At 39.0% G+C, this 16,294-nt stretch overlaps 2 protein-coding genes across 2 annotated transcripts; one reads left to right on the forward strand and one right to left on the reverse strand.

Annotated features, from left to right (window-relative positions):
* The first annotated feature begins 106 nt into the window (after positions 1-106).
* Positions 107-9,628, forward strand: LOC110060457 (trifunctional purine biosynthetic protein adenosine-3-like). The gene is made up of 12 exons (XM_020767240.2): positions 107-759; positions 1,424-1,492; positions 1,635-1,760; positions 2,504-2,669; positions 3,126-3,319; positions 3,745-3,962; positions 4,309-4,519; positions 4,845-5,046; positions 5,812-6,168; positions 6,599-7,191; positions 7,662-7,919; positions 8,287-9,628. Exons 1-12 carry the CDS (start codon positions 223-225, stop codon positions 8,470-8,472), a joined length of 3,117 nt encoding a protein of 1,038 aa, XP_020622899.2. The 5' UTR covers positions 107-222; the 3' UTR covers positions 8,473-9,628.
* On the reverse strand, positions 6,269-16,121 carry LOC110060376 (NAD(P)H oxidoreductase RTN4IP1, mitochondrial-like). Its single transcript, XM_089283224.1, has 8 exons — positions 15,495-16,121; positions 14,215-14,283; positions 13,906-14,030; positions 13,631-13,679; positions 12,482-12,618; positions 11,958-12,144; positions 11,287-11,379; positions 6,269-10,771 (listed from the first exon to the last, which is right to left on the reverse strand). The coding sequence occupies exons 1-8, from the start codon at positions 15,936-15,938 to the stop codon at positions 10,631-10,633; spliced, it is 1,245 nt and encodes a 414-aa protein (XP_089139350.1). The 5' UTR covers positions 15,939-16,121; the 3' UTR covers positions 6,269-10,630.
* Between the last annotated feature and the right edge of the window lie 173 nt (positions 16,122-16,294).

Here is a 16,294-nt window from a genome sequence, read left to right on the forward strand (position 1 = left end):
ATCTTAGCAAGAGCCACTAAAATTTAAAAAAAGTGCTGGATTTTTCTTGGCTTGCGCTTCGCACCCAACGTCGTTCCCAGGGTCCTATATAGCGCTCTGTAGTTACAGGCTAGGCAGCTGAGCTCATTGCACGTGGTCCTAAAGCGCGCCACTTTGCGCCGTTTTGAGGAAACATCACGAAAACTTTTTGATTAGAAAAGATCAGACTGACTGCATCTCGACATGGGAGACAAAGTTTTAATTGTTGGTGGAGGAGGAAGAGAACACGCTATAGCATGGAAGCTTGCACAGTCTAACCACGTCGGAACAATTCTCGTTGCACCAGGTAACGCTGGGACTGCTGGTCAGCCGAAAACACAGAATGTTCTTTCCTCGATACTCAATCAGAACGATAACGAAAGCGTTGTAAAATACTGTGTAGAAAGCAAGGTAGACTTTGTTGTAATTGGACCTGAAGCACCGTTAGCTAATGGCTTGGGAGACTGTCTCAGAGAGAACAACATTCCTTGTTTCGGGCCAAGTCGAAGTGCCGCCCGAATCGAGTCCAGTAAACAATTTGCAAAAGAGTTTATGCAGCGGCATAATATTCCCACGGCACGCTGGAAAGCTTTCACAGACGCGGAGCAAGCATGCAAACATATTGAATTATCAGATTATGAAGCTTTGGTGGTTAAGGCTAGTGGTTTGGCGGCTGGTAAAGGAGTTGTAGTTGCTAAATGCAAAGAAGAGGCCATGAAGGCTGTGAAAGATATGCTACAGGTGGGTCATGCTTAGGGTAGTTCATTTATTTATTTAACTTTGCCTAACTAAAATACTAACTTACATACAACAAATTCATTAGGCAGGGAGACCACTAGAGTGTAGCCAATTACAGTGGATCCCAGGGTACTTAAAAATTAAACTTAAGCTACTCATATATAAACAAGAAGAATCAACAGGAAACAAAAAGTTCAAATTGCTAGAAACAGCTCAAGGGCAGGCACAGAAGAGACCTGGCTATGTTACATCTGGGACAGATTGTTCTCCAGGTTTTTATGTTTTCAGTGTCATACAGATCGAGAGCCCTATTGAAATATTGAAGTAGTAAATGTTAAAATGAGGCTAGAGAGATGTGACTTGTATGTAACTCAGTAGGCAAAACATTCCATGTGCAGCACACGCATACGAAAAATGATCACTGATAGGCAACAGTTCTACTTCACTCAATTTCAGTTGGCTTAAAAGTTCTTGTGTGTAGGTTGGAATAACTGCTATATTTTTATCCATGTTGTTTGTTCCTTTTTTTCAATGCTTGTTGATTGTTATCGTAAATTTTATGTCAATTAGATTTTTTGAACTTAAGAGTTTGTGTGTTCTGAAAAGACGCATTAATTTTCTTTGAGTCAAAACTTTGGCAGTAAATAAAATTATATTCATTTCTTAGGACAAGATCTTTGGTGAGGCAGGATCAACAATAGTAGTTGAAGAAAAATTAGAAGGAGAAGAGGTTTCTGTAAGTATTTATTTGATTTGTCTTCTATTATTAACTAAACACTTTTTATGTTATAAGTTACAGTACGTGGAAACCCAAGAGGAGATTTTGTGGAATTGAATTGTTGTGCAAGGGAGTTTATCACTGCTGTTGACTGTTTCAGGTGCTTTGTTTTACTGATGGTAAGACAGTAGCAGTCATGCCTCCTGCCCAAGATCACAAGCGTTTGTTAGACAATGATCACGGTCCCAACACTGGAGGGATGGGTGCATATGCCCCTTGTCCCCAGGTAGGTCTCTTAGTAATGTTCATTTCTGTAAGCTATTGTCAGTGGCATTTTAGTATCACTGATCTATGTGAAAGACTTCTTTTTAAAGCTTACGTCTTTTCCTCTTTATCACTTTTACAGGAAATGCCAGGGTCTGAAATGTACCATGAATAAAATAGTAGGCATTTAGCAGTTGTTACCTCAACTGTCATTATTTAAGATATGTATTATGGCCATTTGAGCAATAATCTGAAGTGATGGCTGTATCCTTGCTTTATCCCCAGATGGGTGTAGGTAAGGGTGAGTCTTCATTTTCGGCCTCTGTGGTTTATAGGGAGGTGACAGCTGACATTTCAGACTATTTCAGCCAACACAGCAGTTAACAATACACAATATACTAATGGCAGTAAACCGATATACCACTGTCGGTCATGTGAAACACCACCGACAGTTGACTGACATTGCACCAACAGTTCTTTACGTAAGTCGGGGAAATTCAATGAAAAACAACCACCAAGTGTCTACCGATAGGGGTGACCAATGGTCTACCAAGTTAGAGAACATGGCAGCGATGTTCAACTGAGTGTACTCGGTTTATATATCGACTGACACTTGGCCAATAGTGAAGACTGGTACTCAGCTGACAGGTCCCTTTATATGGTCTGCAGCTTTTTTTGAACTAAAATGAATCTTAGTTTGTAAATTGTTTAGCTCGTTGAAGAAGAAAGTTCCATTTAAAGTATTTTTTTTTACCCATGAATTAGGTCTCCATGAAGCTCAAGGAAGAAATTTCTAGAGATGTTCTACAAAGAGCAGTTGATGGTTTGAGAGAAGAAGGTTGCGATTTTGTAGGGGTTCTATTTGCAGGGATAATGTTAACAGCTGATGGACCCAGGGTTCTAGAGTTTAACTGCCGGTTTGGCGATCCAGGTAAGAATAGAGCTGATTATTTGTTTTATCTTGATAAGCCATTCCATTTGACTTGAGTGAACTGCAGAATAAACTCGTAGTTACTAAACTCATAACTTGTAGGTGAGTATTTCTACAGCTTTTCAAGTTCTCCAAAACTTCATGAGTGGTTCCATTTGACTATTAGATTATGAGTTCTGATAGTGTACAAAAAGCTTCATCCATCGGATTGCAGCATATGTACTAGTATGCAAATAAAGTTCTGCGTAAACTTGATGGAAATACAGATGGATTTAATTTAATATACAAGTAATAATGTTATAGGTATTGCAAATCAGTCAAACTCGAAACAGAACAATGATCGATTCTGTCAATAATTATATCTACAATTATCAGTGGCAGTGGAGTGAATCTTTTGAATTGGTCTTATCTGTCATGTGAATTAATACCATTTTTAATGGATGGCTTTTTGTTTAGAGACACAAGTAATTATGCCACTCCTGAAGAGCGATCTCTACGCAACCCTAATGGAGTGTGTAAATGGTGACCTCAGCCTGTCCCTACCCTTGTGGCATACAGATAGGTATGCTGTGGGTGTGGTGGCAGCAAGTGCTGGCTACCCTGGTTCTGTGAAGAAAGGGTGTGTCATTCACGGATTGAAAGACTTGGAGGTGTGTTTGGCTTTTCAGCTTTTAAACTTTGCACCTTTACATGTATGTTTATCAGGCTTTAAAAAAATCATAAGTTGGGAAGATCTAATTTATTGTGTATATTTGTGGTTCATTCTTGTTTCGTTTGAAATAAATAACTAATTAAAACATAATTTATATAGTTTACTGATCATAACAGCAGGGGTTTGATTAAGGGATGGGCACCGGGCATATTGACGGCCTTTGAGGTTGATTTTGCCCACCTGGTTTCACTATCTAGAGGAAAATTTTTCTTTTGAAGAATGTCTGTTCAAAACAATTTGCCTACCTGTGAAAACGTTTTACCCTCCTGCTGAAAACATGAAACCACTGTCGGTAACAGTGTGCACAGTCAAGTGATTTAGCAAATTAAATTGAATTTCATTCCTTACTTTTACTTTACAAAGGATGCAGAAAATGTAGTTGTGTTTCACGCTGGAACTGCTGCAAAAATGGTTGAAGGTAAAGAAAAAGAAGCAGTAGTTACTTCAGGTGGAAGAGTAATGGCAATTGTTGGTCTTGCACAAGGAATAAATGATGCTCAGAAAACAGCTTATGATGGTATGAGGAAGATTTGCTTTGATGGAATCCAGTATAGAAATGATATTGCATCAAGAGCTTGCAGGTATGATTATAGACTGAGAATATCACTAGATCAAGTAGCCGAGTGACCTATGATCTTAATATGTAATTTGTTATTTAATCAGTGTGGTGGTGTGGGGTGATTAAATAAAAGACTTGATTGAAGTGTCATTGTTTTACGATGCCGCTGAATGGCCAATATCACTCTTTGAGATGCTCCCACAGGGAATCATGGTAGTTGTATTCATAAAAGAGATGTCCAGACCAAAATGATGAATACAACTACCATGATTCCCTGCAGGCATATCTCATAGAGGGAATTGTCCATTATTAGCAGTAGTTTTGCTTTTTAATAAATTGAAGTTGGTTTTATTTGTTGACTATTATAGAACCAAAGGCTTGACGTATTCTGGTGCTGGTGTGGATGTAGATGCTGGTAACCTGCTTGTAAATGCTATCAAGCCATTAGCTGCATCTACAGCTCGCAAGGGCTGTACAGCTGATCTTGGTGGGTTTGGAGGCTTCTTTGATCTCAAGGCTGCTGGCTTCACAGACCCTTTGCTTGTCAGTGGTACAGATGGGGTTGGAACAAAACTTAAGGTTAGACATTATTAGTAGAACTACCATATACATGTAATGGCCAATTCCCTCTATAAGATGTGCCTGCAGGCGCATCTCGTAGAGGGAATTGTCCACTGAGTCCTTGAAAAGCCTTTGAATTCCATCCAACCTTGAAAAGTTCTTGGAATCTCTTATTAAAAGTACTTGTCTTGATAAGTCCGTGAATTTTAGGTAGTATGAGTCCTTGAATTTTCTCCAGCACTGAATATTACTGATTCAAACCAGAGTTACATGTAGTTTGCATATTTTGCAACTGATATTCTTCTTTTTCTGATGTCAAACATCTGTTTTGTGTTGACTGTAGATTGCACAGGCTGTTGGTATGCACAGTTCAGTGGGTATTGATCTGGTTGCGATGTGTGTGAACGACATTCTTGCTCATGGTGCTGAGCCCCTTTTCTTCCTGGACTACTTTGCTACTGGCAGGCTGGATGTGGGTGTCACCAAGGAAGTTATTCGTGGTATCTCACATGGTTGTTCACAAGCTGGATGTGCTCTTTTGGGAGGTATATTAACTTGCCATTGGCTATTGGTAAAGTCTCCTTATACGGGCCAAGTGGCCAACGGAGCTTATCCCAGTTTCTGTAGCATGAAGCGACTAGGAGTATTTCCACTCCCTCCTGGATGGGATGCTAGTGCATCGCAGGGTTACCCCCAGCATTAAGTTCACCGGTACCCGTTTATACACCTGGGTAGAGAGAGGCACTGTGAGTGTTAAGTGTCTTGCCCAAGAACACAACGTAATGTTCCTGTCCAGGGATCGAACCCGGAACTGCTTGATCCGGAGACAAGCGCGGTAACCATGAGGCCACCACACTTCACCCATGGCTATTAATCTGAAGAATGACATACATTATCTTACCTCCATCGAACGCAACATAAAAAATTCACCCCTCCTAACATACGGTGGCTGTGCCTGAAGTGCGAGTGGCAGTAAAAACCAAAGTTGCTCAACTTCAATGCCTTTGAAGTCAGGACAGTTCAGTTTTTCCCGCCGCCTGAATCCTGAGTGGTCAATTCAAATTTCAAGCACACCTGCATTATGCAAGAACCAAAAAGCAAATCAAAGATTATGGCAAGAAAAAACAAAGGAGCAGGCCTAGGAGAATGGATAATTATTTAGTGCAGGAAAAAAAATATATAGCTTGCAACTAAATCATCTCAGTCTATATTAATACTTACTTATCGTATTTATTAATATTTTAGTATTTACCTTTTTAACTAATGCAGTCGCTGAATGTAGTTGTAATATTATATTGCTTTTGTTGTAGGTGAGACAGCAGAAATGCCAGGGATGTACTCATCTGGTGAATACGACATTGCTGGATTTGCTGTAGGCGCCGTTGATCGAGACAAAGTTCTTCCCCAATCACAGAGTATCACTACAGATGATGTGGTCATTGGTTTGGCATCTTCTGGCATTCACAGCAACGGCTTCAGTTTGGTGCGGCAGATCATTGATAAATCTGAATTAAGTTACAGTTCCCCCAGTCCAATTAGGACTACAGAAGGGCTACAGTCTGTTACCAAACTAGGTGAAGTTCTTCTTGTGCCAACCAGGATTTACTGCCGTTCTGTCCTTCCTCTGATGCGAGATGGAAAGGTGAAGGCCTTTGCTCATATCACAGGTTTGTTTTTTGTTCACTGTCTTTAACTCCTCTACCACTGATATGTAGATTTCAGTTCTCTTCCATTAGTTAAATTATTGTGGCTTCCCTGCGTGCCCAATTATGTTTTTTTTTTTTTTTTGAGAGGGTAACCACATTTTTACACTTTTGACTTGGATAAAGAAATGAAAGGATAATGCTTGAAAAATTAGCTTATTAAGTAAATTACTTGTAGTGATCAACTTCTCAGTGGTAATTGGGACACCTGCTGAGTCATGGCCCTCACTATCACTCAAACTAACCTGTTTTGTGATTGGTCAAGCCACAGCTAAGTCATTAACATAAAAGAGGTTAGGCTAGTATCTCAGCTACTTATCGTAATAAAGAGCCAAATTATTTTCCAGACAGTTATTTTTCTTGCATCATGACTGAACTAGTTTTTCCCTTTTAGGGGGAGGTTTGATTGAGAACATTCCACGTGTCCTCCCTGATGATATGGGTGTGTCACTGGATGCTAGTTTGTGGATTATGCCTCCAGTGTTTGGTTGGATATTTGGACAAGGAAATGTTTCAACACATGAAATGGCCAGGACATTTAACTGCGGTATTGGAGCAGTCCTCATTGTAGCAAAAGACATTGCTGCCTCGGTAATGGAACATTTCAAAACATCTGAAGAGCAAGCTTGGATTATAGGAAAAGTTACTGAATGCACAACAGAAAACAGCAGCAGGGTGGTTGTTGGAAATCTTGAAGATGTGCTTTGCAAATCTGCAGCAAAGGCAGAAATCAAACATCAAGTCAATGCAAACAGAGTCAATGGACCTGCTAAAAGGCCAAAATTAAGCAATGGACAAATGGATCAACAACCCAAAGACAAAGAAATGAAAGTGGGTGTTCTTATCTCGGGATCGGGAACAAACCTACAAGCATTGATTGATCAAAGCTTAAGGCAAGACAGTAGTGCCAAGATTTTACTGGTCATTTCAAACGTACCTGGAGTGCAAGGTTTGTCACGGGCCGAGAAAGCTGGTATACCAACTAAAGTAAGTGTCTTGAGTGGATTATTAGGACTTTGTTGTATGTATTCCTAGTAAGATCTATTGTGAGAACGATACATGCATGTGTAATGACATTGCAGGATTTAATTTTGTTGTTCAGGGTCCACTGGCCTCTTGTCTACCTGAATCTTAAATGCTGCTCAGGCTTATATCTACCATATTCCTCCACTAACTAGTGATAATTGAAAAGGCCATTTCTGAACTACCTTAAGTCTCTCTCTAAAAGTGATTCCTTTCATATGAAAATGAGTTCATTTACATGCCAATTACCGGTAAACTCATTTTCATATGAATAGTTGTGCACCAGGCCTCGCTTTGATGGAGAGGCCTAGGGCAACTTGGAAATGGGCTATTCACTTAAATGGCCTGCAATAGAAAGTTATGTTGACATTTCTGGCTGATGGTTTGCCAGTCTCAAAAATAAACAATCGGAATAAACGTTTTTATTTTTCTAGGTAATTAAGCACAAGGAATTCAAGAGTCGTTTGGATTTTGACATGGCTGTGCATGCAGCATTGGAGGAGGCTGGGGTGGAATTGGTTTGTTTGGCAGGATTTATGAGAATTGTAACAGCAGAATTTGTTCGCAAATGGCATGGCCGACTACTGAATGTCCACCCTTCATTGCTCCCATCCTTTAAAGGCATGCATGCCCACAAACTTGTGCTTGAGGCTGGTGTTTGTATATCAGGCTGTACTGTCCATTTTGTTGAGGTAAGTTAGCTTAGAAGGGAAGTTGATTCCCAGTCCACCTGGCATTAATTCAAAAATTTGACCTACAACCCTTGACATAATTTAAATTGTTATAATACTAGAAAAATCGGTTTTCACACATTTTTTGTCCTCCCTCCACCCAAGAGTAATCCCTTGAATGCATTTTGCCATTTGGGAAAGGGGTGTTTTGAAGCATTTTGGTATTTGTTGTCATAATTCAATGTGTATTTGGATGCATTTCAACTAAATTTGACAACAGTTGTAGATTTTGTTCAGAAAAACTCTGATCTTGTTACCAGTTTGCTTCACAGTAGATAAAAAATGCAATGAAAATTTTGCCATTGATCACTAGTTAATCATTTGACAGGAAGAGGTTGATGCTGGAGCAATAGTGACTCAAGAAGCAGTTCCAGTGTTACACGGAGACACAGTCGAGACACTTCAAGAGCGAGTGAAATGTGCTGAACATAGAGCTTATCCACGAGCCATGGAGCTACTGGCTAGTGGCAGAATAAAACTAAGTGATGACAACAAAGTACAGTGGATGTGGTAGTAAAGAAACCCAACTGCCACAGTAATGACAAACCTCTTACTCCTGGACAGATAGTGCGTGTTTTAGCCACATAAATTAAAATAGATTACATGTAAACAGGTGTTGTGTTATAATTCAGTGGAAAGCTTGAAGTGCTATAAGCTTTGCAACAGATGTGTGGATTTGCAAGTAGATAGAAGAGAAGTTTGCAAACATGTTATTCATCACTGCTTGCACTTGTGAACTGTTTTGTTAGGTGTGTTATAATTCAGTGGAAAGTTTGAAGCACTATAAGCTTTGCAACAGAAGTGTGGATTTGCAAGTAGATAGAGGAAAAGTTTGCAAACATGTTATTCATTACTACTTGCACTTGTGAACTGTTTTAGGTGTTGTGATATAATTCAGTGGAAAGCTTGAAGTGCTATAAGCTTTGCAACAGAAGTGTGGATATGCATGTAGATAGAAGAGAAGTTTGCAAACATGTTATTCATCGCTGCTTGCACTTGTGAACTGTTTTGTTAGGTGTTGTGTTATAATTCAGTGGAAAGCTTGAGGTGTTATAAGCTTTGCAACAGACGTGTGGATTTGCAAGTAGATAGAAGAGAAGTTTGCAAACATGTTATTCATCTCTGCTTGTACTTGTGAACTGTTTTGTTAGGTGTTCAGTGGAAAGCTTGAAAGTGGAAAGCTTGAAGCGTTATAAGCTTTGCAACAGATGTGTGGATTTGCAAGTAGATAGAAGAGACGTTTGTAAACATGTTATTCATCACTGCTTGCACTTGTGAAATGTTGGTTTTATTAGGTGTTGTGTTACAATTCAGTGGAAAGCTTGAAGCGCTATAAGCTTTGCAACAGAATTGTGGATTTGCAAGTAGATAGAAGAGAAGTTTGCAAACATGTCATTCATCACTGCTTGCACTTGTGAACTGTTTTGTTAAGTGCTGTGTTATAATTCAGTGGAAAGCTTAAAGCGCTATAAGCTTTGCAACGGAAGTGTGGATTTCCATGTAGATAGAAAAGAAGTTTGCAAACATGTTATTTATCACTGCTTGCACTTGTGAACTGTTAGTTTTTTTATACAAACATGACTGGGTTCTCAAATGAGGTTTTCCATGTGCCTGTCAATTTTGGTACATGATGCCTGAACTGTTAATAATAAAAATATAAGTTTGCCAGACTTGCTGTATCTTGTATTTGATTTGCAATATGTTGCATATAAAATACTCAAGAGGTCTAAAGAATATTTATAATATTATAAGCACCTTTGGTTAGGAAAATTGCCTTAAAAGTGCTACTTATGGACTGCATTGTGCAGTTCCAGAAAATATCCATACTCCCCCTACAGAAGGGATTAGAATTTCCTGGGGGATGGGGGGTTCTGGAAGGCCAAAAGTTAAAGAAATGTATGAGTCTTAAATGGAATTTCCAGAGGGGTGGGGAGGTGTTAGAAAAAATCTCTTCTGTGGGGGAGGTATGGATATTTTCTGGAACTACACATACTGTGTTTGCATTATAATGCTGTTTATGCACTAGTGAACACCACACCAAAATTATGATCACAGTGACAGCAACAACTATCAAATAAAACCACAATCACACTAGCCTGCAAAGAGCTTTTTCCCTATTCTAGCTGCAGGCAATTGGAGTGAGATTTAAAATATTGGCAAAGCAGGGAGCTCTCGCTCCAACTTGCGTGCACCCAGGTTGGGGAAAAGCTCTGTGTAATGGAACGCTTGCTGCACAGGCTACAATCACACAAATCGGATATCATCATGTCCAGCTATCTTCACTGAAAAACACCACTTGAACATTTTTGTTTACTAATCTAATCACTGACATTAAAAGAAACTATTGAAATTTGTTAGAATTTTAACCAGATAAGTTCCTGTGGTGGCATTTGAAGATAACCATTTTAACACAGCTTTGGCACAAAACCACCAACGAAAAATAGTTTTTCTTCTCAGTGACCATAATACCATGAGTAAGATTCAGAATGGGTTTGTACTTATGATCATCTTTTTGCGACTTTATGTGACCTTCCCTCGTGTTCGTTTGCACTAAGATTTTGGGTGGTTGTAGATAGGTTTTATCGTGCTGCTTGTTTGTTGACTAACTAGCATATTCCTCATGGAGGAAACATGACTGTTCGTGGAGGTAGTATCTTCTATGTCCAGAGATGTCAAACTGAATGTTCCTCTTTGGTAGATTCTTTACAATCCATACTGATCACTATTTTTCCTCTTGCATGACCGCTCTCAAGTTTAGCATAAGCTTCATTAGTCTTAGAGAATGGAAACACTTCCTGAACAAAAGATTTTATCTAGACATAAAAAGAAAAAAAAGAGATGGTAAAGAGATGAAATGCAATGCCCTTTCTTTCTCTTATATTCAACCTTGACATTCCCTAAAAGTTCCCTACCAAGCACTGTTTTGAAACGTGCCATAAAAAAGATGGGTCACTGTGCCCGTAAAAGAGAGATGATGGGCCAATCTTCACTGCATTTATGCCTAACCGTGTGTTATTTCATTGGTTCATGTTACATTTTGCAGTAGCTAGAAGCAAAGTATTTTAGAGAAATAACTGCAAAGAAAACTTGATATGTAGTATGACACTCTTAGGCATCTGAAATGATTGTAATATAATTTAGGGAAAAATTACATTGTATTTTTAGACGACATTGACTCAAAACATTGCTAGTGTCGTTTTCAAGGTCATCGTTTGCTTTTGTGCACGCTTCTAGCTGTATCTTCCCCAAGAGCCAAGAGCTATAGAACAAATTACTCAATATAATCTGCACCCATAGGACAAATGATTTGAAAACAGAAAATGCATACCATGCCAGACTGACAGAGAGATCGGATGTGGTCCAGGGCTGCACCATTAGGGCTAAAGAAACCCCAGGAAACCAAACTACCACTACGCAGAGCCTGTAGACAAAATCATAATATTAAAATCAACAATTAACAGTGAACATAAATCCACAAGGTACATTTTGTATCCTGAGGTGAAATGATATTTTTGTAAGTTATAATAATGTGGATGAGCTTAATGTTAAGACTACATGTTGCCACTGATCATATAATTTACTATAAATAATCAGCATTAAAGGTTTAGGGCCAATTTGTCATGTGGAGCCTAGAACAGTGTTCAGCAAGACTGTCTTCCAATCTGTCCTAGATCAATTGAAAATGCATTGAAGTGCATTTTATTGTAAGAAATGATTTTTAATATGTTAAGTTATGAACAAACTTCAGCCAAGAATACATAAATTTAAACTCTCTTACCCAAAGAGAAATTCTTAAGAGATCAATAAAAACAGTGACGAATTTAATTAATGCTAGTGGTGTTTCATGACAATACTATAAATTACATTTGATAATACTAATATTTTACATCTACTGCTAAATTTATATAGTTACTCTCTTTATCATGCAGCTTTTATACATAATAAGTACCACTAATTTACTCTTATGAAATTTAGATGAAGCATATGATATTAAGTAACCTCTTGAGCAGCAGCTGAAGCAAGATTTTGTCCAGCAGACACCAGTCCAAGACTGGCGCCCAACTTGTCAGTATCACCAAGAACAGGCGGTGCGAGTGTCACAAACATTGATCCTTTCCATTTGGATAACAGACTGGCATATCTTTCTCTGATTTCTCCTCCAAATGGATCAAGGATTATATCAAAACTGAAAGCAAATCATATTTAACAATGAAAAGTCACTGTATCAAGTCTGATCTATAAAGACAAGTATCCAGAAACTGACAATACATGCTTATTCTTACTGCGAGTTCTCCCCTTTGTTAAGTAGCTGAACCCTTTTTTGCTTTGCCTTTTTACAATTTGGCAATTAGTTCTTCCCTATTTCTTCTGGTCCCTAACATTTTGGAATTGAAATCCCACTTCTGGTCCTCTCTTTTCCCACTGCATAGTCCCCACCCACTTTCCCCCCTGGGTTCCCCCCATCCCATCTCCACTACATCATGGGTGGAAATGATAATATCACTAACTAGTAATGCTCTTACCCTCCAGCTGTTTTCAGTTCTTCCTTTGCATTAACTACACTGTAATCAACCACCAGATCTGCTCCAAGACCAGCAACAAGATCTACAGCATCAGGTGAACAAGTGCTGGCAACATAAGCTCCCCAGGCTTTCAGCAACTGATTAAAAACATAGTGTCATTGGTACTATTGAGCAAGACAGCTATCTTATACTTTTATTGACCCTGCAACATTCTACTGTTCCAATTCCTAATCTGATGAGACTACATCCCATGATGTTAAAAAGTTGTTGAAGTGTCTCAGAAGTCCAAACATCTTAGGGGGGGGGAGGGACATAATGTGCAAAGGTTGGGGATAAACATTGTCTCATTTAGGGTGGAAATAAAGGATTAAGGTCTCGCTTAGGGTGTTTGGCATGAAATGCCAGTGACCATTTTTAGCTGTCAAGGTATCTTCTACGGTTGCTCTTGAAAAATGATGAAAGATATGGTCACGGCCATTTTAAAATGGTATCCATGGGTTAAATAAAGTTTGAGCCACACCCAGATTGGTCTCCTCTAGGGGCTTAGCTGACTCAAATTTTCTGACGAACATCCCCAATCTTTTCGCAGGGACCCCCTTCCCCAACTTGTGGACATTAACACCACTGTAGAACTCATTAGCATACCCACACCAAAAGAAACAGGTCAAAGCCAGACGAGTATAATAATATTTTGTTGGAAATATATGAGGAAGTCTGTGATGAAGCGCTTATCTTGAGTTTCATTAACACTTTCTTGCCCAAGACTTAAACAGTAATCCAGGCTGCTCAATCTTACTTAATTGTAGTCATTCTGTGTCCACTGGACATTACTCATAACATGAGTTTGTTTCTCAGTAAAGTTTCTGTCAGTATAAGCAGTGTGTCTGTAATATTGAGATGCCTGCAAGTTGAGAGTTGACTGGAAATAGTAGAGTTAGGTGTGGTTTAATCTTGTCATTCAGCAAAATACCACAAGAACAAAACAGAAGATAACAGACCCTCTGTTTACAATGCTCGGGGTTCTGCGTACATGTTGGTATCGCATGGCAAAGACAACCAGCTAGAGACAGGTTACAAAATGTGTTCGTTACCTACACAACCGCCACTGTCAGCAATTATAATACTATAATAAATTATTGGTAACAATACCTGGATTGCAATGCTTCCAATTCCACCAGAACCACCTAGGACAAGTACACTGCAAAGTACAACAAATGGCAACTTGCTACATTAACTTGCTACACAAACTTTTTCATGTGTATATTCAAATATAATTTAAAACTAGCTTAAAAGTGTAAAATAATTCTTTTAGAAAAGGGCCAAGTACCACCATTTGAAGATTACTCCACTCCTACAAACAGGTTCATCTACCACAGAGTAAATGACACTAGTAACAAGACAAGCTGAGACAGCTGTGTGCTTACCATTTGTTGTGACAATCATTGGGTTTAAGACCTGCTCTGCTGACAAGAGCTGTCCAGACTGTACATGCGACATATGGGACGGATGCTGCCTCAGAATGTGTCCAATTGGAAGGCTTGATAGATATCTACTGTTCAGGTTTCCATGAAAGAAAACAGTGGTAAAAGTAGAATTAAATATTCAACAAAATTAATTTACTCCAGACCTACTGTTACCTAGGACAGTACTTAAAAAAGATTATTGTAAGATTATTGTTCTCATTTATTTCATAAAAGTCACTGTGAACAGAGTAAATAAATTCACACATCTACCTCATCTTGGCTGGCAACTACAAATTCTCCATGTGTTCCTCCAGCAATTACACTCGGGGTCCCCCACACCTAGACAAGCCACAGTAACACTATTAATAATTTAACTGATAACACAAATAATTTTTACAACATAAGCAGGTGAGTATTAATGTTAAAGGCCGACGTTTCACCGTCATCGTGATACCATTCTCGAGGCAAAGTGAATAAAGAATGCAAAGATTTGATTTCTATACAGTCTCTACAAATTAGCATAATAACAAAGAATCACAAGTTCTTCAAGTGAATGCCTTTGTGCAAATCAAGTCCATTTGCACGTTTAGGGATGGTTAATATTTGCCTGCTTATGTTTTAAGAAATCGTTATTGATCAAGAATTTTTACAACACTACAAATAGTGAAGGCGCAGAGGCCTAGCAGTTAGTGTGTTTGCCTCTTGATTAAGTGGTCCAGGTTTAAGCCCTGGCCGGGGACATTGTGTTGTGTTCTTGGGCAAGACACTTTACTCTCACAGTGCCTCTCTCCACCCAGGTGTATAAATGGGTACTGGCAAATTGAATGCTGGGGGTAACCCTGTGATGGACTAGCATCCCATCCAGGAGGGAGTAGAAAAAATTAATGCTCCTAGTCACTTCATGCTAGAGGGCTTTGTACTGTCTTCATGTGGGTATTCTTTTCATCTTTGCTGCTTTGAGAATTTGTTCGTGATAAAATTAACAACTTGCATTTTCAAACCAAGGCTTGGTGGTGGGCTATAATGCTGTGTTCTTACACAATACACTTACATACACTCCCAGTACCTCTCTCCAGCTGGGTGTATAACTGGGTACCAGAGAATTTGACACTCGGGAGGGGGACGTAGCTTTGCAATGGACTGGCATGTTTGCATTAAATTATCAGAATTATCCTTTTCATCATAACAGTATTGTAATCAGTGTGTGAGACAATCATTAAATAATAATTTTACAAAATCCTTTTCATCGTGAACCAGTTTTCTGTTTAATATAATAAGTTATACAATTCTTTTGAATAGTATACCATGGAGTCACTTGTCTTTTCTGAAAATACAAGAAACAATGCAGCTATTGCATGACATACCATGAGAAAGTGTTACATAACTTTTTCTATACCATATTCCCATAGAAAATACAGTGGCCAACAAAATTAATGCAGTGCCAAATGGGAAGATTAGCCGTAATAGCACCGAGTATACCACGGCTATCCTGTTCTCTGATTGGCTGTATTTTCTATAGCATGGTATAAAAATAAAATCTACTACCTCACCTGATCCCCTTCTTTATATCTTCTTGCCAGTCTTCCGGTTTTCACCACTTCCCCGGAGAAATCTCTTCCTAAAATGAGTGGAAATTCGTCAACCTTTTCCAGCTTACGCCACAAATTCAACAAAGTTTTTCCATAACCGCTTCGCATTCTGAAATCTATCGGATTAACAGATGCCGCGTGCACACGAACTAAAATGTCTGTTGACTTTCGAAGCCTCGGCAATGGCTGCCTTCTGAGTTCCAATAAGTCGTTGGAGCCATATTCGTCAATACTCCATGCCTCCATTGAATGAACAGCAGAAAATGAACGTGAAAAAGTGTCTGAGATGGACGTAAAGGATGATGGATCCCGAGAAGAACGCGCAACAAGTTGCAGTGCACTTGAATTCAGAGTCAGACCAAAAGATCTTCTACATGATGTCTGAAAGACACACTTGAACAACATCTTTTCTTCAAAGTTTTAACTACTATGTCATCAAGTTTCCCGTTCTTTGCAACAAAAGCACTGATAACGGATATGAAATAACGTTTGGCGCTCTAAAACTGTCCAAATCTAGGGTTGTAATAAATTTGGTGCGTGGAACGCCATCTTTGATTTGGACGTCCAGCCTCATTAGGTACCAGTCCCACAACTGTCTAGGAAGTTTGGGATTTTTTCGAGTTTGCAACGCGGTACGGATTCTTATGAAACTTCGCATGTGTGCTAAATTTGGCGTGATAAATAATGCAGTGAAACATGAATGAAAAAATTGAAAAAGCGTAACATCGTCGAAGTAGTTTAATTTATTCTTGTGAACAGCG

Source organism: Orbicella faveolata, unplaced genomic scaffold (assembly GCF_042242905.1).
Source record: "Orbicella faveolata isolate gen_17 unplaced genomic scaffold, um_ofav_v1 contig_12, whole genome shotgun sequence".
NCBI lineage: Eukaryota > Metazoa > Cnidaria > Anthozoa > Scleractinia > Merulinidae > Orbicella > Orbicella faveolata.